Genomic DNA, 25,296 nt, shown 5'->3' on the forward strand with positions numbered 1-25,296 from the left:
TAAATTTCAATTTCGTTTCACTCCGCGCGTTCACGTCCAGCGATGGGGCGTACGAGAAGACGACGGTGATGCTGTTATTGCGAATCCGATCGTCGCGGAGCGACCGAACGGCGGAACGAATCGTCGCAATCGAGCGTAGACACCCGTAGAAACGACCAGTCGGCCGCCATTTCTATTCCTCTGATCGACGAAGCGGCGTCAAGGTGTACACCGACGACGACGACGACGACGACGACGACGATGGAGCATGGGCGCCAGAAGAAAAAGACGAGAGAGGGGATAGGTGGGGAGCGTCCCTTCCTCGTTGCACGGTAGAATGCACCGGGCCGCCATTTTCGTGGCGGCGCAACAGAGGCGTAATAACTGCTGGAATTCATGGTAATGGCGATAATGCGTGCCTGGAACGATGGAGCCCGCAGGGGCTGAAACAAGAAGAAGGAGGAGGAGGACGAGGAGGACGAGGAGGACGAGGGGGCCGAAGCGCTGAAGAGGGCCCCGGAACCAGAGGTGGGGCACCCTGCCACGTAGCGGAAGACTTTACGTATTGCCCTCGCGTACGTGTGAACCTCGACTCAACGGGGGAGAACCCGCCGTTCTGATTGGACGAATTCTTTTCGACCGGATATGGAGCTCGGCCTCCGACGGGGCCCCCTTTCGATCGTTTGCGGTTCGATTTCCTCGGAATCGAAACGAACGGTTCCTCGTTTCTTTGCTTTCTTTTTTTTTTCCCCCTTTCTTTTTCATCGGACGTCTCGCTGACTCGAAAAATCGATACGGGCGTCGGCGGCACCGAGGGCTGTTATTAGTTTTATTTATTGTTTATTACATACGCAAACGGGAGCTGCCGCGTACAACGATTCGAAATCACCGCGCTACGATTTCGAGCGGGATACTCTTACGAACGCAAGAAACGATCTTTGCACGAACGGACCTTCGCGCGATGGATCCTTTGTACGAATCGATGGAGGTTAGGTGCACGATCGAGTCATTTACGGCTGCGGTAAAAGGTTCGTTTCCATTTTTTTTTTTTTCTTACGTTGCGTGGGTTCGCGAGGGACGAGACTTTCGCCTTCTGGTACGCAAATAATACCGATTATGTAACAATTCGCCTTCTGGAACGCCGAATAATACCGATTTGCCCGGAGATCGTGTAAGTGTACGTTGTACGGTGGTACAAGAACTACGAGTGGAGGATATTAAGAAACAAGGTTGGTACGTGTGCGAGAGCGACTTCTTTACCGCGCGAGTCGTGTTACGTTTCGTATAAATACTTGTATAAATAAATGCTTAAAATCTAACTGGTAGTAACTTTTTCGCTCCCACGCGACTGACCAGCTCGCAAATACTTTGTGGAAGTAGAAACGAGATATCGAGTAGTTTTCTACGCGCGTTAATAAGTTTTAAAGTATCCGGGATAACGATTTTATCTTCGACGATCTCGAACGAACAAGTTACGATGTTGGAGCACAGTTATGGCGTTCAGCTACGTACGCGTAACTTACACGTAACCTATTTCAGCGATCGACTCCCACTATCGTTCGACGAACTCGATGGCTTCGAATTTATCGAATTGTCTCGTATACTTTATACTCGTTTCGATTCGTATGTTACCGGCTGGTAGAAATCTCGAGATGAACGAAGATCGAACGAAGAACATCGACTTCCTGGAAACGCTTACGCGCGATAGAAAAAATTAAAATAACATCGTAAGCGAGCACGAGTGGCAGAAAAAGTGTCGACAGGAAAAAAACGCGAGAAAAACAAACCGTGCAGATACGCGAGAAGAAACAAACCACGCGGAGAGAAACGTGGGAAGAAAGTTCCCACGTAAAAAAAACTTCCGGCTAGAGTACGCAGCGAGTGTTTTTTATGGACGCTGGAGGACCCATCGGCGTAGCAACGTATTATTCTCGACTTTTCTGTGCTTTCGTTACTTTCTCATTGGCGTAACTATCGCTTTTTTCGTTCTGTCTCGCGATTCTGCTCGAAACCTGGTTCACGATGAACATTAAGTTGAATCTTGATCCAACGCGATGTCGTTGAGCCTGATTAACCACATTCTACGTTTCTCGCACCTTGTTCCACACGAGATCCATGCAGCATTTAATAAACAACGATACGGCAATAAAAATGTTTCGAGTTAGGTGCACGCGTGTAAAAACGCGAGAGAAACAATCTTCGTAAACTGCTTCGAAATCTATCGCGCAAGATTTCTCTTCTACGATAAACGATACGCTTCAAACCGGTACAATTTTCGTTTCACGATTTCGGTTGTCGAGGGTTTGACCGAGTTTCGATCGATCCGCGGCCAGCGACTTTGGTCGAGTAATGTACGATACGATCCACGCGACTAGAGTCGTTTCTTTATTTTCATTTTAGCAAAGGGGAGAATGATAGGAGTGGTCGCATCGCGAGCTCCGATTGGTCGAAAGAGAATCAGGCCGGATGTGGGGGTCGGGCCGAAGCGAGGGCGAGCCTTTGAATTATCCGTCTTAATTTGTCCGTCACGAGAATTAGCGCGAATCGAATGAAGGACAAGGAAAAAGAAACGAAAGAGAGAGAGAGAGAAAGTAGAGATAAATTTTAGAGGCACGAAGAACTCGATGGGCCTCCCATGGCGAGCCCAACAGCCGACCTTCGACCCGTAGGACCCATCGCGTCGAAAGACGCGCGCACCTTGCGCGCTTGTTTCTTTTTCGAGGTATCGAGCAGTTCCGTCGTATCGATTATGACATCGTCAACAGCTCCGAGGAACACGACGTTAATGTTCCACGCGACGTTACACGGAGAGGGAGGACAGAGGAAGAGAGGGTGGGAGGGAGGGATAGATAGGTTCGTTCCTTTTTCGAAGCGGAGCCGGTCGAGAGAGGATTGATCGATCGTTTCGCCGGCTGGTTCGCGACCGGACGGTCAGCTTTTCGTTATTTAGTATTTGCTTTAGGGATACACATATCTTAACGTTCTATTACCTGTCATCAAAAGCTAATGGGCTGACTCTGGCCCGCTCACCTCGTTTGTCCCCCTCCTCTACCCTAATGGTCGGCCGGGATCGTACAACGCGCTGCGACCGTATCCACAGCTGCCTAACCACCGACTTCGGAGCCACTTCGGTTGTAATGAAATCGCCTAACCCTTTTCGTGCGTAAAAGGAGAACGACGAGCGGGGAGTGGCATCGGGGACGACGCCGCGCCACGCCGCGCGCCCGATAATGGGCATCATTTGCCCAGTTGTTGTACATCGTTACATCGTGTAATAAACCGACGCGAAAAACACGGAGCAGCGTGCAATTTCCGACGCGAGTTTCCAAAATGCGCTATCCCCGCGGTCGGTGTAAGAAAAATTTACGAGTACGGGAACCGTGTACGATGATGCTGACCGTGCACCGTCCGATCGCCGCACGGGTTTTCTATTTTCGACGCGGGACCGAAAATCTTCAAAGTATCCGGTGGAAGACGAGTGGAAAAGCTGTTTGGAGCGGGCAAACACGCCACAAATACCGTCCACTGTGTACAGAAGGAAGAACGCCGGGTCCTAATGGCAGCGCGAGCTACCAGAATGTTTCTCAACCCTTTTCGAGCGCGGTCCCTCGGTAACGAGCTCCTCTACCCGGCGTCAACGAAAGGAAAACAACGCCACAAAAGCTCTTAATTCGAACGACCTCGTGGGTGAAAATCGAGGATCGGTTCGTTCTCGAGCTCTCGGATACGAGGCTCGAGGGATCGCGAATACTCGGAACGTTGGAATGGTTGTTGGCGGTGGTGTCGGTTGAAAGCTGAAAGCGGTCGCGGAGGTGATGACCGGCATCAAACCAGGAAATCACGGTGCGGTAGCACTTACCGAGAGTACCGTCGAGGGAAAAGGAATGCCTGTCGTTCCTCCACGCCCACGAACACAAATCACAGGTGGTGAGTCCGTCGGTGGTGACACCCTCCTCGGGTAAATAAGGCGGTCTAGGCGGTGGTGGCACGAAGCTTCCTATCACAGCCCAAAGGGAATCCACGTCGTTCCCAACGCCCGTGTAGTAGAGCAGTTCTTCCTCGGCAACGCCGGCGAACCAGTCCATGTCGTTAACACCGGGATGAACCGTGTTTGTGCTTGGCGTGCTCGTGCTGGCGACCGTCACCTGCAATACGAAGATTGTTACCAATCAAGGGGTACACTGGAGGGAATGGGCTCGATTGGACCGGGATTAAATTAGAGTACCGCGATCGAACGATCAGCCGAGTTCTCTCGTCCGTGTATAATTCGCACGGTGTATATTTTCCAATGATGTATTCGATGCTTCGCTGCCGGGAAAACATCTGGAACGTTCGAGTATACCTACAGTCGCGATCGGTCCGCGTACGCTGGAAAATCACGCGAAATGTTCGAGTGGCTCTCGAATAGGTGATTTTCTCTTTAGTAGATCGTTCAATAAGTTTTGTCGTTCGGTAAAACTTATCGAACAGTACTGTTCAATGTAGTACTGTTCAGTAAGTACTGTTCAATAAGTACTGCTCAATGTGGTACTGTTCAATGCAGTACTGTTCAATGTACTAAAATTCCATGTGGTACTGTCCCATGTAGTACTGTTCCGTGTAGTACTGTTCAATATGGTACTGTTCAATATGGTACTGTTCAATTTAGTACTTTTCAGTAAGTACTGTTCAATGAGGAACTGTTCAATGTAGCACTGAAGAACCTATTATTTTGAAAGTTATCAACGACACCGTACGCGGTCCATTAAGTAAACGAATAGAACGAGAAACACGGGTACCGTGCGCTCGGTATATTTTTAACCGAAGGATCGAGCGTAAGAACGTTTTAAGGTTAAGTGCGTCTTCCGCACGCGTCGTATACGGCTCGGTGTTCGTTTCAGGAGCGGGGTCGCGCGGTATAACTTTCGACGAGGATCGAGCGGGCATACACTACCCGCGAGATCCTTCTCTCGAGCACGAATCGAGTATCCTCTCGACGGCTTTCGGGATGTCGTCGATTTTGGAAACGAGTGCTCGACGAGGATCGGTTTCGTGTGTGTTCCAAACACGCGAACAGTTCCGGATAAACACGGTTAATGGAACCAACCGTGGAAGAGACGCGCCGCTGTTCCCGTATCGGAGCTGCCCGACCGACCGGGGACACAGCCCGAGAGATCGCGGGAGATCGTCTTCCGGCCGTGTTTCGTGAAATGTCGGTGCAAATAGTGGCGTGGTACTCGAAAAGTGTACCGTTCGACTCGTTTCGTTCCCCGAAGCGGCGCTTTGTGAAGAACCACGGCCCCGTTGTCCTAACTCCGACGACAAACAGTGAAAACGGTGCGGGCGGCCGCAAACAAATCTCTTCCAACCCCTCTTCGTGTACTCCACGCTCCCCCTGGGCTTCCTTTTCTCCGCTCGTCGCTCGGAAGTTTTCGATAAACAGTGACAAAGCATTCGGTGCGTTCCCCGTCGGCTGAATAAACTCGATTCTCGGTTCGATGAAGCGCGTCCTTGAAGCCGTTTCTTGTAATTGGGGCAGAGCACAAAAGAACAGTGACGATGCAACTCGGGAGATATTACCGCCGCTGCAAGAGCCTCGTCGACCGTTCGATCTCGTATCGCGGATCCACCGGAAGACGCGATCGCGATCGGTTCTTTTTCCTCGATTTTCGACGATCGTGGAGTTCGAGCAACGGGAATCGGTAATGGTCGAGGCCTCCGAGAGACTCCTTCTTTTGGAACGCCGTGGATCGATATCCGAGCCGACTAATATTGGAACTCGTGGAACTCACTGGTATTCGAACCGTGGAGCTACCTCGAGACGAAGAACTCAACGACGTTCCGACCTCGGGATCGAAGCACAGATTAACGGAAATTCTGCGATCTTGGAATACGAGCAAGTCGCGGAACTCGAACGGTGGAGGTACTTCGAATCGATGTATGTGTAAGGTGTACCGGAATCGAAATAAACAATTTAGTAGAATTGTCTCTGTTATTCGGTCACCCGAACAAATTGCGTGTAAGTAAGTAATCGCAAGAGTAAAACTATTGCCAAGTTGTCTATTTCCTTGAAAATCGTAGATTATCGAGTTGACAATTTCTAATCTATCGCTCGCACTTGCACTTTGGCTAATAAACACTCTGTATCTCTCGACTTTTTCAACGTACCTTTCGTTAAATATCCTTCTCTCTTAAACGATCCCTCGTAGTACTTTTTCGTCAATTTCCGCACTGTGTTTATAAATAAAATTCCACGATCTTGAGTACGAGCAATTCAAGAAATCCGAACCTACCGGAGTTCTGGTACGAGGTTCGCGAGTCCCGGAGGCTCCGCGATAAAACTCCCTGTAATACCGTCAAATCGTCCGATCCCGATTTTTCGAAAGGACACCGCTCGTTCCGGAAAGCCTCGAGCGCAATCGAGCGCAACAGATTGAGACACAGAAAACCCCGAGGTGGTTCCATTCGATAACCGAGCGTATTACCGGGAAGCATCGTGCGGATGATTGCAACGCGATTCCGTTCGATTAATGCGGCCAACATTGTCGTGACTGTGTGTACGCAACGTCGAGTACCACCCATCGACCGTGCTTTAGGGTACGAACGATTTCGCGCGATTTTCTGGTATTGGCGAGGTTTGCCCGAGCCGCGATTACTTCCGAGGAACGACGATTCGGCACGAGATCGCGCGCCGCGCCCTGAGCTACGAATTTCGCGCACAATCTTCCTTTACGCGAGCCGAAGAAACCTCCGATGCGCGTCGGTGAATCTTCTTCTTCTTCTTCTTCGTCACGGTCGAAAGTTCGTCGTTAACGAAACGTACAAAGTACGGTACACCGGGGGGATAGGAAACCTTCCATTTCGAACTATAATTCGATTCGTCCGATGTTACGCAACGTTTGTAATTATTGCGAGAGTCAAGGTTTGTAAATTCGATCTAAATTTCGCGTACCGGTAGACTCGGATCTGCGTAGGGATGCTCAGATATTTTTGACGTAATCGAAGGATTGTTTACTTCACCTAAGTATGTAGTTCTCTGATTAGCTACGCGCAACCGTAATTAATATTGTATTGGATAAGTTTCAGCGAGGGTGTAGAATAAACAAGAACGATTAAATTATTACTGGTTTCAATGTACTTGGTACGTACACGTGTTGTTCAGAATGTTCTTACGGCCGAAAGATTATTGATTCGCACCGCGGATTCGCGCAACGCTTACTCTTACACACACACTCGTACTTCCATACGCGATACGATACCAAAGACAAAGATATCACCGACGTACACTTGACTCTATACTCTGATCCTAGTTATATTTCTTCGTAATATTTCGCTCGGTAGAATCTCTCTCCGACGAATCATTCGTTTCGATGGACGGGCGCGAAATTCGTAGACGATTCTAGGGCTTCTCACGAGAGGCCCCCGTTTCGCGGAGGGGTCCTGGTGCAGAAAAATTACACGGTGAACGCACACTCGTACTTCCATACGCGATACGATATCAAAGACAAAGATATCACCGACGTACAGTTGACTCTGTACTCCGATTCTAATAGTTGCGAATTTTTTCGCAGAATTTCGCTCGGTAGAATCTCTCTCCGACGAATCGTCCGTTTCGGTGGACGCGCGCGAAATTCGTAGGTCGAGGGCTTCTCACGAAAGCCGCGCGGACGGGCCCCCGATTCGCGGAGGGGTCCTGGTGCAGAAAAATTACACGGTGAACGAGTTTCAATTAAACGAATCGAATCGCGCGCACCAGAACGCTTCGATTTTTGCTGCTCCATTGTCGCGGTTTCCCGGCAAAAAGAGGTTACCCGTGAAGATCCCCAGAGCGCGGGGCGGAGGGGAGGGGGAGGGGGCTGGGTATACCCCGGTGTCCCACGGGACGGGGTGCTTTTGTGTCGAACGAAGGGGGTCCGTGGCCGTGATTACGGACAGGGCCTTAAGAGCCGATGGGGCCCCGCAGTCGGCGCACAATGGCACGCATTGATCGGCTTAATTACCGTGATATCGGCGTAATTAAAGCCCCGTTGTGTCAGGACCCTTCTCTCGAAGGCGAGATCGACGAAACTCGTGATTGGACTCCTGGCGTCAGGATCTCGGGGTCTCCTCGGGCCCCCCCTCGTCTCGTCCGGGCCCGTTGCTCCGCGACCGTTCTGTCACTTTCTCGCGCCGCACGGCAACGCTTTGTTAATAAGCCATTATATCCGCGGGACGACGCGCCTTCGAACGATCGACGCGTATTCCACGCTTCGGACCCCTTGGATCGCGACCGGTTCGAAAAAACACGCCGACTCGACGCGTCGCTCGCGCACCATCGTTGGAAAAATTCCAATGGAAGTTTCCCTCGACGCGCGCCAGCCACCATTTTCTTCGGCGTTAATGCCGCGAGAGAACGTCTCGAATCGGAAAAAGAGGAAAGAAATTTTCTACGCCGACTCGCGCCTGCGTCTTCTTCGCTCGCGATCTTTACGCAAACTGGATCGAAGAGTTGGCTATCTTTTTGTCAGTAAAGAAGCAAAGTATCGTTGTCGTTAACTTTTCTGTTCACAGACGAGGAAAGTATTGTTACAAGTTTGTCCGTAGGTAAGGGTGAGCAAATATACTTTAAAGATAGTTTAAACTTTGTACTTATGGAATTAAGTAAGCGGACTCGTGTCGACGATACTGTACCAATATTTGGAAACTCCAACACTGATCGTGGGAATAAGCCAGAGACAAAGGGTAACGCGATCGAGAGAAATTTCGAAAAGAAATTTCGACGACCCGATAGATCGGAGAATAATCGAGCATCGTCGTTCTGGCACGGGACGGGGATCGCGTTGGTTTACAAGATTTCGGAAAATTTATCGTGTTTCCGTGGCTCCTTCAAGGGTCCGGACTTCGTTTCGAGTTCAACCATCCCGAGGGATCGACGCCGCTTCGTAGGATCGTTCGTTTCGTTCTCGAGGACGAGGAAGATCGACACGGTCCAGGGACCTAACCAAATTTTCGCGAGGTCGTGAGCATCGTTCGGTAAGTGAACGCGATATTTTCCGGTTCTCGAAATTATCGGAACAGGATCGTCGAGGAGTCCTGTCGAAAGAGGCCAGAAGGTCGATATCGATTTGCGATTCTGTTGTATCTCGGTAACGAGGGGCTCGAAAGCGCTAAACCGAGAGCCCGAAACAACTTTCCGATCGCGTCTCGTTGGTGCTCGTTACGTTCGAACGCATCGTTGTAATTACGAAGGCGTTGGCGTTTACGAGCGAGGGGATGACGCTTCACCCGTTAACCCCGACATTCTCTTCGACGGTTCGATCGTTCATCGGGTCAGCTCGTACGGCGTCGGCTCGTTAAACGATTCGTTACCTTCGCGTACATTCGACCGGTGCGCCTTAATTCGCCGCGGGCTTCGAATTGCATCTTCAACCCTTCGCGTCTCGCGACTTTCGTCGTTTTATACGCCACGCGGTCAAGGGTGACTTTTGCACGTCGACGTGGAGCTCAAACTCGAGTTTCGAGACCCGTGGAACGATAGTTAATGTTTCAAGCGCTGTCGAAGTTCTCCTCGCTTTTCAACATTCATTTTCGGAACGTACTGTTTCGTTAGAATCTGAGGTACTCTAGGAATTTATTTAAGTAGTACTGGTTATGAAATGAGGGTGAATAAAGTTCTAGGATGTACGTGTATTGAACGAGGTAATAGTAGCAACGCTTTTCAACATTCATTTTCGGAACGTGCCGAATGGTTAGAATCTGAGGTACTCTAGGAATTTATTTAAGTAGTGGTGGTGGTTATAAAATGAGGGTGAATAAAGTTCTAGGATATACGTGTATTGAACGAGGTAGTAGTAGGAACGAAACATTAACGCAACACGTAATTGATAACGCAATTGATAACTAGGCTGACTATGCTATTCTTTCTTTACGCGATACAACACGCTTCGACAATTTTCCAACAACGACTGCTCTTGACTGTTCTGAACGCTCTTCTCTCGCACCTCGTATCTTCATACGCATTCATTCCCTTTCGTTCTAATTCTTAATCTCTTCCACTCAATGCATCTGGGTTAGACACGCTCAAAATTTAGGGCACAAGCAATCCCTTTCGTTCTCGCTTATTACCACTTGTACCTTCGATTTTAAAATTACCACTCAATCGCGTATCCCTTTCCTAGTTCTGTCTCCGTGTAACGCAATTCTATATAGGTGTGCGCGCGTCACGAGAAGTCGAACAGGTGTCGACCGTTTCGAAACCGTGGACGATGTTTCCCTCGCGCGAAACCCACGGCCTTCGCAGTCCAGATTCTCGCTTTCTCGGGGCTCCTCGGCGCCCGAGACGACACCTTCTAGAAAACGAAATTCTTTTTCCTAAAGGACAAAGGATCGCCTCCGTCGTAAAAATCGTATACCCCGAGCCTTTCCCAGTGTCTCGCGCGTCACCGTTCCCCGAAACTCTGTCCCCCTCTCTCCAACGGCGTGCCGAAATTCCACGCTCCCGGCTCGAATTCATCTTAGCGAATTACACGGTGGAATTCGCGCCCTCTTTCCGTCGGTCCGCTCGGGGGCTCCTGTGTTTCGTCGGGTGCCGCGCTGTCCATTTGCAATTCTGACACACTTCGCGGCGCGGCTATAGAGCCGATCGTCCCGGCCGTGTGTATCGGTGGCTGGCCCCGAACGACCGAACCGAGGAATCTGTCCGCAGTTTGAAGGAGGAAGGTGCCGCGAGTGGCGGTAGCGTTGGAATACCAAACGATTCCCGGAAACCGCTTCTGCTCCGGTTCGGGTTCGCAGCCGGTCCACCCTTCCCTTCAATTTCGTCTTTGCTCGTCGTTCGTGTCGTCGTCGTGGTCGTTGTCGTCGTCGACGTGGTCGTGGTCGTTGCTCGTCGATCGTCGTCGTTGGTCGTCGATCGTCGCCGAGAGGTCCCCGAGGGCCCACGACGAGAGAGTTTTCGGCGCGATGCACGACCACGGAGGGAGGGGGCTGGACCGTGGCCAGGTTTAAGGGGTCGTTAAGAATGGGTTCGAGGGGCCAGGGCCGTATATAACGGATAATTGACAGCCGTTCCGAGGCCGCCGTTTACTTTGCATGGACATTGAATCCCGCGCGGCGAACGGGACGAATGGACGAGCGGACGGACGGACGGACGGATGGACGAAACGAGACGAGAAAGAAAGAGAAAGAGAGAGAGATAGAAGGAGTGAGAACGTGGTCCACGCGGGGGCCACGAAATTCGGGCCGAGGAACGAAGGTGAACGCAAAGGAGAGAGAAAAGACAGGGCGGAGGAGATACGTGGAAGCATCGGGGGGAACGGTTAAGGGAGGCGCGGTGAAAAGGCAAATGCTCGCTGCTCGAACGGCCTCGTAAATTCTTCAATTCCGATGCTCGGAAAGGCACGAACGCGACCGTGACGTGCTACCCCCACCCCGTTTCACCGCGACCACGAGTACCGATTCGGCCTTAATTGCCGCACGATGGAAAAACGTACCCGACCCCTTCTTGCGCCGGGATCCGAACTCCATCGGCCGTGTTTGCGCACCGGCCCTCTGGAACTGGAATCTCGCGGCCGCGGCCACTCGCGGCAACGACCACCTGTGTTTTTTTCCGTTAATTGGCGCGCACGATCCCGTTTTCGATGGATACCCGCGAACCGTCCATCTCGACGCTCGCAGCGAGAAACCGAGAGTTCCTTGCTTCGTTCGTTCAACGATTGCCGAAAGAAACGAGAAATTTCACCGACCGGACCCCCTGCCGCCACCTAGGGAACTCGCGGACGATAGAAATCGACCAACGAAGAATTCTTGTACAGGGTGGTCCTTAGTCGAGGCGCAAACTATTAACAGGTCGCTCGATATGTTTCGTCGTTCGATGAGAAACCGAGCTGTTCGTCGTTTTATTTTTCTAAAAATGGTGCTACCGTTTGACGAACACGTGCCAAATGCGTATATGTATAGTTCTTCAAAGTTGCGGTGTCGTAGTATTTTTCTACAATGGAAAAACGACAAAACTAATAACGGTTAGTGACACTTGCGCGTACTCGATTTTCGAGTGTATTTTCCCCGAGAACGAAGAGGACTTTTTATTGTTTATTTGCAAGGAAATATACTGCACCTTCTCTACTTGTAGATCGGCCTGCATTGGGCGAGTGCATTTGACGTTCAGCAACAGGATTCAAATATCGCAAAAAAAATGTTAAAACTTATCGAACAATCCAGTATAATAAGTGACACTTGCGCGTACTCGATTTTCAAATGTATTTTCCCCGAAAACGAAGAGGACTTTTTATTGTTTTCTGCAAGGAAATAAATATACCGCACCTTCTCTATTCATAGATCGGTCCGCATTGGGCGAGTGCATTTAACGTTCGGCAACAGGATTCAAATATCGCGAAGAAAAACTCACCGGCACACCCGAATGGGAGAATATAATCGTCGAGTCGCGTACGATAAATAAGAATGTACATTTAAAGTAAGGACAAGTAGAGCAGCGTTCCCGATGCCCGTGTTCGTACATAGTCCTCTTCGAATTACGTTGCAAATTACGAACCCCCGCTGTTCGCTATGCGAGACCCCACGCGTGCCTTGATGCACGTAGCGGCGCGCAACTCCCTCGCATTAAGGAGAAGTTGATGAAGTCTTTCGTGCACGGTTTCAGGCGAACGCCTTTTTTCCCCTTCGGCGCGTTTCTCACCGTTACGACCGAGCCAATCTGCGCCTCGGAGAAATTCTTTCTCGGCCGTTTCGTTTCGACGTAAATCGTCGAACGCGTGACTGACCGAAGGAGGGGATCTCCATTAAGAAGGTTTAAAAAATCGATTTTTCTAAATTGAACTTTCCGAGCGACGCACCCTCGAGAACACCGTCTCGTCGACGCGCGTAAAAAATGATCGAAGCTACGATAGTTCCAGATTACCACCGAAGAGTATTCGAACGTTACGCGTAAAACTTAACGATCACGTTTACTTTCGAGTTTGCACTCTCCGAAATTGAAAAAGAAGTTCCAAGGATCGTTCGATCTTTTCAATTGAAAACCTCTCCCAATGGAGAAACAAACCAATGGGCGTTTAATTCTCCCGTAGGATGTTCGAACGAGATCAAAGGTGAATAAATTCGGTAAACGCCGCGGGACGTCTGCACTTGCCTTCGCGTCTCCGCGCGGGGAGACAAAGAAAAAAGAGCGGGAAAATAAACGACCGTGGTCCGGACGACACGCGATCCACCAGAAATATGCATTTCACCGCGGTGTCCGTGGGCTGGACAATATGTTAGCAAGATTGGTATCGGCCGGCAGCGATGGGCCCGATTCCGCGAAAGAAGGTTGCCCGGAGTCAGCCAAAGTGACTTGTCAAAAGATTCCTCCTCGAGTCTAACCGGGAGAGGGCCAGGTAATCGATCGCGTGGCTCCGGGCAAGGATTTTTCGTATCCAGGGTCCTCCGGCCGCTCGGTACCTGCGGTTTCTTCGTTCGTTGGTTCGTATTTGTCGCCCCGGTCTCTCGATCTTTCTTTCTCCGGCGAGGCGAGGAGTTGTCAGCTCGTTTGGCTTACAACGGATCCGAGATAAAATCCAGTGGCGGCTTAGCCTCGTAATGTCATCGGTGCGGATCTCCTCGACGAACCGGCCCGAATGTCACAATATTGTGCTACGCTCTTAACCGCGCTAGCAACTCGAGGAACCGATCCATCGATCGAGGAAGAAGCTTCGATCTCTCCGCGATCCGTGAGAACGAAGCTTTCCTCGAATTTCGACCGGACGCTTCCCTCGACTTTTTTATCGCTCGAGCGTAATTCTCGTTTCGGGCATTAACGATAAATTGCTTTCCAACGTTCGCGAATTGCGGATGGAATTCATTAACGGAAAGAAGAAAGAGAAACGATTCGTTTCTCGATTTCACCGAACTCGATTACCTCCCGCGATAACAAGGGCTCGCGCGAATTCGCGGTCTTTGTAAATTACGGCCCGGTTTAATAACCGCGCAGAAGGAGGGGAGTCGAGGCTATTAACGAACGTTCGCGGAACGTGGAGGGTCCTGGCCGTGTCGTGTCCGCGCGAAATAAAACGATAAAATGGGAAAAGTTTTTTCCTCGATTTTTGTACCAGCGGCGTTGCACCTTTGTCGGTCGAGCCCGTCGAACTCGTTGATAAATTTCTCCCGTAACGAGCTCGGTCGTTTCGTCAAAGTCCGCGCGAAACGAGTGAGAAAGAGAGAGAGCGAAGAAACGGTAAAGAAAACCGGAAACGATCGATTCCGTGGAAAGGCGACCGAGCGGCCTCGAGAATCGGTGAACGCGTTCGAGAAATCGGATCTTCTGGTCGTTCGTCCTTCCTCGATGGCCGCTTCTTTCGTCGTAGTCAAACTCGGCGACGCTGTAAACCAGTTCCGCTCCGGCCGACTATGAACGCTCGAACGAGAAGCGTACGAGGAACGCGGAGACCGGTGGAATAGGAAGAGGCGGACGATGAAGTGGACGAAGAAGAATAGGGACGAGGAAAGGATGAGTGCAGCGTATAGTAAGCACCGCGACTACTTTGTCCGTCTGTATACGTTGAATCATCCGGTCGGTTTCCTTTCACGAGCCGATGGCAGCCGTTCCCGCATCAAGGCCTGTGGTCTCCTCCGAGCAAGCATAATGACTCAATCCGCGATCCACCTTGCCCCCACCCTCTCCACCCAACCACGGGGAAAGAGATCTTCCTTTCGCTCTCCTCCCCGCTTCTTTCTTCTGCTCCCTTGGCCTTTATCTTTCTCCCTCGCGCCAATATTATACGCACGTTCGCGTTCCCTGCGAAACACGGAGACCCCGTACCTGCGGTTTCTTTCGTCACCGGTCCACCTTCTCCTCTTCGGAGGAGGCCCTCTTCCTTTCGCTTTTCACTGTACGCGAACCCTCGTCGTTTACGCGTTTCGGCCACCACCGTAGGGTTCGTCGACTCTTTCGTTAATTTCTCCCCGTTTCTTCGTTCGCACCGTGAACACGGTAGCCCCGTGGACACCCCCAAGTACACCGCGACTCGTAGTTACTCTCCCGGACACCTCTGGTTTCTTCGTCGCTCCGTTCCCCATTGACTCGTCTTCTTTTTCTAGTTCGTGTTACCGTTCGATTTCTTCCTTTCGAGTCTTCCACCGAACGTTACCGATCCTTTGTCGTTTCTCGTAGTTCTCGATCTCTCCTCGCGTTCAGTTCGCACCCTGATCCTTCGCTTCGTCGGTTACGATCCTCCACCGAACGTTTTGAATGCTTTATCGTTCCACCGATCGACCCTTTCTCCCTTCGCGTTCTCGGCTTTTACAGTTGGGTTTTCGGGCACCGTTTCTTCGTTTCGCGACTTCTGACTCGTTTCTCGTTCCTCTCGTCACGGTCCGGGTGTCTTTTCTTGCGATCGGTCTCGTTCGTTTCTCGAATCTTTCGTTCCGCGCAGCACTCGACGACCATCGATCGCAACGATCCATCGAACACGGAACACCGGTTCTCGAGGTCGGTTCGCTCATCGAAAACGCGTGTACTCGCTCGCGAGATACGGTACCACTGACGACGACGACCCCTCTTTCGCGATTACACCTTCCGAATCGGGTGGTAACGTGCGACGAGACACGGACGTCCCTGAACCATTGCAACGAACCGGATGGACGCGTAAGGTCGGTGGCTGATTGCCGGCCGAGCGTATCGTACGCGCGAGCCGTGGGGAAAATCAAAGATTGCCGGTTACGAGTGTCGAAGCTCGCTCCGGAGGGTCTCCGGTACGCGCGCGGTTCCGCGTTTGGGGGCCTCGCGAATTATTTCGCGGGATCGAGGTTTAGGAATCGGGCGACGCGACCGTGACCATCGAGCGAGCAACCCCGTTCGTCGATAATTTATCGAAGCTCGATGGGGGGACGTCGCGGAAGCGATCGGGAGCTTGGTGTACCATGGCCCCGCGTGCGTTTGCCCGCGCTCGCCCGCGCGCGGTATGGGAAATTTTGTCGGAATGCGGGATACACGGCGTACGTCCGAGTCGTTCGGATTTTTAACGGCGGATCCATAGATTAAGAAGATACAAAGCGCGCCGTCGAGTGGAAGCTTGTACGTATCACGCGGAGCTTCGGGCCGACAATTTATTGCTAGGAAACGCAATGATCCAGCGACCCGTGGTGAGGAATCCGAGTAGCCATTACCATACGGCACCGTAGCTTGGTTATTCACGCGTTGGACGCGGGATCGCCACCGTCGGGACGACCGTATAACGTGAAATAGGAACCACCACCTAGCTATCAAAGTAATGTTCGATGTCTGGGGACCGTCCGGTGGTTTCTCGTAAGACAGGAAACTAATGCGGCCATGAATTTACAGAGATGGGTCCTGAATCGAACCCCACGGAAGCTCAATGCCCGGCTTACGGGCCACGACGTTTTCCACGTTTTCAGGAAACCGAGCCACCGTCGGGTTCAAAGGGTGCGCGTAAATCTCGTTTAATTGCGGAAGGGCCGCGCGTACAAGCGGGAGGGGAACGTACGCGTTCCTGTTTTCGCGGGAAAAGTTACCGCGAAACGGCGACCCTAACGACGGTTTCGTTTTCGCGAAGCTCGATCGAGCTTTACGATTTTTACGCTCGCGATCGACTCGAGCGCGGAACTTCCGGCGAGGGAGCAACGAAATTCCGAGGATGTCGCCGCGAACGCGAGTACCGAGACCTTTGGAGGGTAGCGATTCTTCTTGGCACTAGTTCCGAGATTTTGTCGAGGAGATGCTGTTGTAAAGTTTAGGTTATTATATGTAGTTTATTACAATATGCAGGGATCCGTATACAGTGATATATTTTTGGACATATGAGAATACATAGTCCGAATAAACAAGTATACAGTGATATGTATTGACGTGAACAACAATGTGTCGTGTGGTCTTCGTGACTCTCGACTTGGAACTGACTAGAAAAAAGCCAAAAGAAAAATAGCCAAACCGTTGACGACCCTTCCGCGCCAATATGGAGACAGTCCTTAAAACTGACATCGACCATTCGTTATCGACATCTGGCACTCTTAGGATCATTGTTGCAGTTGTTTCAACAGATGCTCTGGGAATAATTAACGATAAAATGACTCGATGAACGATTCACGGAAAGAGGCGAAGATTCTTTTTGGCGCGGTACCCACAAATTGCACGAAAGATGGGTGAAATGCCTAACTGGCAATGGAGCGTACTTTGAATAAAGCTATTATTATCGTTCTTTCGAAAATAATGTGTTATTTTGGGGAAAAAATCCGCATATCATAATTGTACACCTAGTACGTTAACGTTATTTCTTTACTTTCGGTTTTGAAACACTTCCGGATTACATTGAGTGCTTCTCGTGCTTCTTACGTCAACTTACTCTGACATTGCAGAAGTAGCCTATCCTATTTCTACTAGTCTATAATTTATAATTATCGTAGAAGTCAATGTACCTAGTTTGTATCGAAATATATCGTTTATCGGGTAGTTATACTTAATCCATAAATTACGTTTAGTCCCACGTGGCCTCTGCATCGTCTACTCTCTTTCACTCATTTGACTCCGTCCACCTCATGTACAATGTCCTAATTAGCCTAAGCACACGCAGGATGGAGCCACTCGCCTGTATCGATACAAGTGTACACGCACATTGAACAATTCCAATTCTAATTCTTTTCTCTTTCTAATTCTAATTCTACAATTTGTACATTTCTTTTGGTAACTTTAGCCTTCTGTTCTCCTCACGACCCTCTTTAACACCATCAGTCCTCTATTGTCTTCGCGTACTGGTTCTCTTACGCTCCTCACTATTTCTTCTTCCCCCTTTCACATCCCCTTGACAAGTGTATCATCGTTTCTTCCACTCTTTTGCATATCCTGCACTTCCTCTCTTCTTCTTCTCTTCAATGTCGTCCTCACCTATCGTATACCAATTCAACGAAACGTCCTTTAAGGGAGCTGTCGAATACTCTTCACGGGTGTGGGACAACGTAATTTTAGATTACGTTCTCGTTCGTAACAGGACAATATTTTTCGAATCGTCTCTTCCTCTCTTTCGAAACAACTCGAAAGGTCAAATCGTTCCGTGCATTGTGGACGTTGGGTTTCACGTACACCAAACTGCAGGTCCGATAGTTGATTTTGTCCCGTCGTATATAAATTCGACGAAACGTTCTTCGATGGAGCTTCCGAATACTCTTGACGGGTGTGGGACAACGTAATTTTAGATTACGCGCTCGTTCAGAAGGGGACGATATTTTTCGAATCGCTAGCTCCCTTCTTCGAAACGGGGACCACAATGAGCGGCCACAATGATCGCTCAATCGAGCGCGAGATATCGAAGCATCGTACGGGAGCAGCTCTCCGTTGCTCGGGTCTCCTCGTCGATAAAAATTCTGTGTTCAACGTTGACAGTGGAACAGCTCCGAATGATTCGGCACTTCTGTCAAGGGGGGAATGTGGTTTCGAACCGGTCCACGCGCCACCTTTTCGGATTGCATGCCCCACGGTGGTATTTTGTACCGGGTGTTCTACTCGAGTTCGTTATCGGAAGAAATTTCCATCGACGTCGTTGCGCATTCGACGATATCGGTTGACGTCGGAGGAACCTTATCGACGAGTTGTCCGCTCGAGTTCGACGAGACGCGAGCAGTTGCTCGGACTACTCGAGCGGATTCGATCCTCGACCATTGGGGGTAGCAAACCTTGCGGTATTTCGTCCAATGTACTCGCATCTTACAGTGGAATAAATGGAACGAGAAACTACAGAATGTTTACAACGAAGAGTTCCACGAAAAATTGTCTCTGATAAATTTGTAGATATTTTAAATCAGTATATTTTGTCTAATATACTCGCAACTTACAGTGGAATATATGAAACGAGAAAATACTGAATCTTTGTAACGAAGAGTTCTATAAAAAATTGTTCCCGACAAATTTGTAGATTTTTTGAATCAGTATATTTTGTCTAATGTACTCGCATCTTACAGTGGAATATATGGAACGAGAAACTACCGAATATTTGTAACGAAGAGTTCCACAAAAAATTATCCCCGACAAATTTGTCCGCAACTTTAAATCACCGGAAAGAATTTAAATAAAAATCTCCGAGAAATTGAAAAAAGTACGAGATCTGATTTTCAAAATTGATTATAGTCTTTCCGCAAAGATTTCGCCAAAATTTCGCTTCAATCGCGCAAAGTTACCCCACGATTAATCGTCTCGCGCGTAACACCATCGCGCTTCTCCACCGAGGCCGATAATCGTCCGGAGAGCGAGCCAGAGATGGATCAATTACCGCGAAAGCATTCGCTGGAAGCCGACCGGAAAACGACATCTGTATTCCGTTCCGCGTGGCCCCCGGTAATAATGGATCGAAGTATTATTACGATTTCAATGGCGTGGCCCACCGATGCGAATCTAGATCGTGCAGCGGCGGCCCGGTTATCGGGCACACCGATCGGCACGGTGATTGATTCTTCGGTATTCATGCGGATCGGCGGTGCCCGCGATATCATCGTCGTCATCGTGAAACCGGGCGCGCTCGACCCGGCAAGAAAAGACACGCGGTGCCCCGCCGATTCGAGATTGCACAGTCCTCGCGAACTCGCGCGAGACAGCGCCGACGAGGCCGCGTTTGGTCGCGCGACCCACGGAAAACCGTGTCCACTTCCGATCGGTTACGAAAAGAGATTCCGATCGATGCGACCCAACAACGATCGAGGTCCGGGCTCGTCCAGCGGATCGCCTTTCGATCGCTGGTTATCCGAGCGAAACGTAATTTTTCTTCAGCGCCGCGAGTCCCTCCCGCGTCGCGGTCGGCGTCGTTTCGCGTCCCGCTCGATCGCCGAACGGAGAAATCGATCTGCGAAATATATGGCTTTGGCTCGTTCCACCCTCCCTACCTTCCCTTCTCCTTACCCCGTATCCTCGTGTGCCCACGCTGCGCCGTCTCGCGTCTCAATCAAGATTTCGGTCCGATGAAATAATCGCCATTGCGCGCGCGCGCTCTCGCTCGGTCTCGCTCGCTCGCCAACGAAACAATAACCCCGAGTTTCGCGCGACGTTGATATATGGTCCATCCGGTATCTCTCTCGGTATAGTTCGAACCATTATGCCATCACCGGGCGAACACCGTGGATAGGAATAGAGCGACACGGTAATAACGTATCGACGATAGGACGATAAGTCCCGTCGACGTCGTACCAACTGTCGCTACCGTGTTCTCGCGCGTCGATGGACTCGCCGGTTGTAATTTGTTGCCACACCGCCCTACAGGGAAGTGTTTCTTTCTTTTTTTTTTTTACTTTCCTTTTCTTTTTTTGTTCTTTTTCTCTCGCGCGTTACCGCGCAATAACGATACGCCGACGCGGCGGTAGCCTGTCGCGGTTGATGAGCGCGGTATGCGCCCCGTATATTTTACGATGTTTTCGCGTAGCGGGGTGTGGCGCAACGGAAGTGAAACTCGACTGTGTAGCGCGTAGTAGGTGGCGAATAGTTTTCGAAAGCTCTCGGAGAGAACCGATACGGCGATCTGCATAACTAGATCGGCCGAACGGAGGTTCGGTGCTTACGTAGCTTCGAACGATTCGAGTGGAAATTCGAGCCGATTTTTTTCTTACCGCGCGTAGGCGTGGAATATTGATTCGACATCGCCGGGCCTGTAGGGTGCATCGACTCGTCGGGGGGTCTCTCGTTCGGGGAATTTCCTATCGAGATAAATAATCGATCGTCTTCTCGATACGGATCGAACGGATTCTTCGTTTCCGAAAACGTTCGAATTCCGCTCAAGAAGGAATCTCTTTTCCGGCGTAACGAGTCGCAAAGGTATCCTTATCGATACGAGGAGACGTCGACAGCGGTTCGGAATTCGCGCGAACGTCCCCCACGGGCCCGGCATCTTCGTTCCGATGTCCCAAACATCTGTTCGTCGCTGGGTCGTCGGTCGTGCCTCGACGAGCCCGTCAGTCGCCATTACCATCCGTGCGCAACATTGTAAACGTCGTGCTCGGACAGCCGCGTCCAACGGAATCGTCGCAGATAACGGCGGCGCGATCGCGGAGATTCGCCTGCCGGAATCGGGCGACTGTTACGAGCCACGGTGCACTTTTATAAACTCGTTATTACCGCCGGTATCGGGCCGCGATCGCGCCGTTAAAGTCCGCCCGAGAGCGCGCGAGCCCCGCACAGGAGGCGCGCATTAAGAATCCGGTTCTCTCGGTCCGCACGACGATGATCCGGGGCCCGAGACATCGAAGACGACGACGACGACGACGACGACGACGACCACGACGACGAGGACGACGACGACGACGTCGCTGCCGGCTTAATAATGTCCCCGACACGAAATCGTAACTTTGTGCCGCGCGAACCGAGTGGGGGGAGACGACTGCGCGGTCGCGGCGAAGTTCGCGGCGACAACGCGCAAGCGCGAACGACCCGACGCGAGAGAGAGAGTAACAGAGAGTGAGGAGTGGGGGGTGCGAGGGAGCGAGAAGCGGACCAGCGAGCGGAGATCGCGTCGAACGAGGGAAAGAGGAACCTGTTATTTCGGCGAGGCTCGAAGCCGAGGCGAGATTACACGCTGTCACACACCGTTCCTCGTCCAAACTCTTTCGGCTGGTCTTCGCGCGTCTCCACCCAAGCGCGATCTCCGTGCTCGCGTCTCTCTCTCTCTCTCTTTCTCTCTCTCTTTCTCTCTTTCTTTCTTTCCTCCGGGCGTTCTCGGGGGCCGTTTAAGGGGAGACGAAACGCGGGACGGTCGATCGGGGCCAGACCGTCCCGACGTCTTATTCGCGCGATTATCATCGCTCGTCGATTTGCGTTTCGTGGCCCCTGATCACGCTGCTTACCGCTTAATGCGGCCGTCTCTCGCTTTTAACCGATCCCTCCCCTCTCCCCCCTTCACCGTCGCGCAGGGTAACGTTCGTCTCGGGATAATTATATTTTCCCCGTCGGGTCCACGTCCGGTTCGTGAACGCCACCCGGCCGCGTACGTTGCGTCGCAATTAACGCGCGTTATCGACGCCCGGCTCGGATTCCTCCTCGCGGCCAACAACGCGACCAGACTCGAGATTCGCTCGGGAGGAAATCGAACCGTTTGAACGGGATACCGCGAACCGGAGGGGAGTGTAAAGTTTCGAGGGTCGATTCCGCGTGACGGAAATTTTTACGCGCCGTTACCATAGATAGAAACGTTACAGAATAGCGCAGATGTCTAATCCTCGATTACTTGTATTCTTCGTACCGTGATTTACGAGGTTCGTCCGAAAAGAAATCGAACCTTTGGATAGTACACATAGTAGACTCGTACTAGCAGCTTTTGTATATTCCTCGTATACACACATTGAACGTTGAATAGTTTAATGTACAATTCACGGAATGATTCTTGGCACTTGAAACGTTCTCGCGAGGAGCGAAAGACGCGGTCTCGCATCGTGCGCGCGTGCCATACTACGCGATAAGAATGTTTCGGATAAAGGACGAGTATGATAAAGATATAGTTAATATCTCTGATCAGAGATGTCGCGATTAGTGACTTTCGAGCACTCCGAAACGCTTGGGAAAGTTTCGCGCGTTTCGTCTCGGAGTCTCTCGGTGGCTCGGTACTCTCGACGTTTTTCGCGTCTAGTCTTCGGAGCGATCCGTGAGCTGAAAAACGTTACGGTCGGCTCGAGGAACCGACGACAAGCTCCGAGGTATCTTTGTTTGTCGCGCATCGCTAACGCGAACGCGTTCGTTCGTTGAACGCGGGCGCGGTTCGCCGGTCTCAAAGGAGCCATTATCTCGCGTTCTTAGCTACTTTCGTGGCCGCGAGTGCGAGCGCAGCCGTGCGTAGTGTCGTTGCGCGGCGACTTGCATTTTCAACGGTCGCTTAAACGCGAGGGACAGCCGCATCGAGTCGCCGGTACCGTAATCAACGTCGGGCAACGCGACTCGACAAACGATAATAGTCGCTCGAGCGGATCGAATCGACCGAAACGCGCGCGCCGGCTATTCGCGAACATCTTACTTTCGACGGTACATATAGGTATCACGGCGGCCAATAACGGAAAGCAGCGCGGACAGATTTAATTCACGGTTCCGCGTAGGCGCGGCCGTTACGCGTCTCTTATGCAAACACTTTGTACTCCGATTTCCGAGAGCCGAGCTACGACTCCAGGTGGAAATCGATCGAATCCTTCGCGGTCGAATCGCGTTCACGGTTTACGCGCCAGGTGCGACCAATATCACTACCACCACCACCATCATCGCCGCTGGTTACGAAGGCTGCGCAACCAATCGATATAATCGCAGCTGGTGGATCGTAATTCGTTAACACGCTGTCAACCGATAGCCAATTAACGAGGATTACGTTGCGAATATTATTATCGACGCAGACGTTCCCCAGTATGCGGGCAACTCCGCTCGTAAGTATTCTTCTAAACGTTCCGCGAGTGTCTCCCGGCGCTCCGTTCACCGCGAAACCTTGTACCTTATCTTTTCTTTCCGTTCTCAATTTTTTGCTTCCTTTTTTCTATCACCGACCGTTACCACGGATATCCACTTGTACAGTTCCTTTCGAAATATAAAAAACTTTCCCGTAACCGTAGATTATGCGTTCTTTATCGATACTGTGATCGCGCGAACGAGTGGAAAACGTTCGATGATTCGCGCGTCGAGTCTCACGGTGTTTTCGAGCCGAGAACGCACGGAGATTTCGATGCCTGGACGAAAGCGCACGGTGATTTCGATGCGCGTACAGCAGCGATGGTCAGTCGAACGCACTTTCGATCTCGCGTGGAGAGCTCTTGGTCGAAATCGTAACCGAAGTTGGTAATGTTCGTTACTCGTCGACTAGATGATCCGTGACGTCGGTCGCTTTGAAAGAATCGTCCCGCATAACGATCTCCGTTCGACGCACGGTGAATCTCGGCGGTGACGTTTCGCTGGCACGATTATCATCGCCCGAGCCGACGGTATCTCTCGGTTCGATCGTACGCGACGTCGAAGGGATCTTCCGTGGTCCGCGATCCATCGCCAGAAATCTGACGGACAGTCGCCGTACGGTGAATTTAAACGGGGGAGACAGCGTAGCGGCCGCTAACGTCGAACACTCGACGACGTATCGAGCGATTCGACGCGGGAACGCGCCTCGCGGAACGAATACGCGTCCGCGATGCTTCTTTGCCTCGTTCACTTCGCACCGGTTCGTTTATTAAAGGATCACCGTAACGAGGATCGCGTTTCGACGGGAAATCGAGAGATTCCACGGAAACGATCGCGATAGCGAACGACCTGTACGCGAATATGCAGATAGAGCCGCATATTTTTCATACTTGGCTTCTCGCCGATAGAGGATACATAAAATCCTGTTTTCTCCTGGTTTCCGGTGTTTCTACCTTTTCGAGCGTTCCCAGTGTCTCGCGCTATTTAAGCCTTTCTCGAGCTGTAAATCGTCGAGCAGGAACGAACGTGTAGAGATCCGGAGCTTTGATATTTAGAAATCGCGTCGCTTCGGGTTCGATACTTTCGACCGGTTTTCAGGGGGGTGAAACGATTCCTCGAAGATCGAACTCTCGTTCTCGAAGGTTGACACAAGTCGATCGAGAAGTTACGATTGTTCGAAGCGTCGAAGTTTCGGGAATCTTTCCAATTTATTTAACCTAGAAACACGATATCGAGTAACTTCGTTGTCTCCTATCGTTTCCAATGGCACAACCGAGTCTTCCGAGGTTAATTGTACCCTCTCGGAATGTTCGTCGTCGATCTTCCTTTTATCGGTAGTTCGGTAAATTGGAGCTCGATTAAAAATTCGTCACGAGCAGAAATGTATCCGTATCGCGTAGCATTCGATCGTTGGTTGAAATTTCATCGTCGAGCGTTTCCTCCCCGCGGGCGATTTGTCAAACCGTGGCGTCGTAATTCGCAATCTTTCGCGAACGGATACACGTCGAATCGTTTGTACCCCATCGAGCTGTGACCGGGCGGCCATTACGCGGACCATTAAGAAAAACATCGAGAGGACACGCTTAACGAGACCAACGACGAAGAATGCGTGTTACCGGTCGCGTAATGGCGCTCCTAATCTTTATTGCCCCACGGAACACGCTTCGCGGCCCATTAATATCGAGTCGCGTGCATTTTACGACAGTACCGAACAAGTATCACTTTTAGTTTCGTGTTTTTATGCTCGACTCTGGTTGTAAAATTAATTCCACTGCGAAGAATCGTTCCCGCCAAGGTCGCGGCTACCTGCCTCCGGAACATTATGCTCGTCCGGCGTGTTTCAACGACGTTCCGCGTTTACCGAATAAGCCGCGCGCGATATACCGGCTACGTATTCGAATAGATCCTTCGGAGATACACGACCGAGCGCCGAACTCGCCTCGCTCGACGAGACCGCCTCGTAC

At 51.0% G+C, this 25,296-nt stretch overlaps 1 protein-coding gene across 1 annotated transcript in view; it reads right to left on the minus strand.

Moving 5' to 3' along the window:
- Positions 1-25,296, minus strand: part of LOC143148409 (uncharacterized) — a 108,084-nt gene that overhangs the window by 39,537 nt on the left and 43,251 nt on the right. The window contains exon 2 of the mRNA XM_076314712.1: positions 3,839-4,124. Within this exon, the coding sequence (XP_076170827.1) occupies positions 3,839-4,124 (286 nt within the window). The remainder of the gene's footprint in view (positions 1-3,838; positions 4,125-25,296) is intronic.

This window comes from Ptiloglossa arizonensis, chromosome 6, assembly GCF_051014685.1.
Source record: "Ptiloglossa arizonensis isolate GNS036 chromosome 6, iyPtiAriz1_principal, whole genome shotgun sequence".
NCBI classification, from domain to species: Eukaryota; Metazoa; Arthropoda; class Insecta; order Hymenoptera; family Colletidae; genus Ptiloglossa; species Ptiloglossa arizonensis.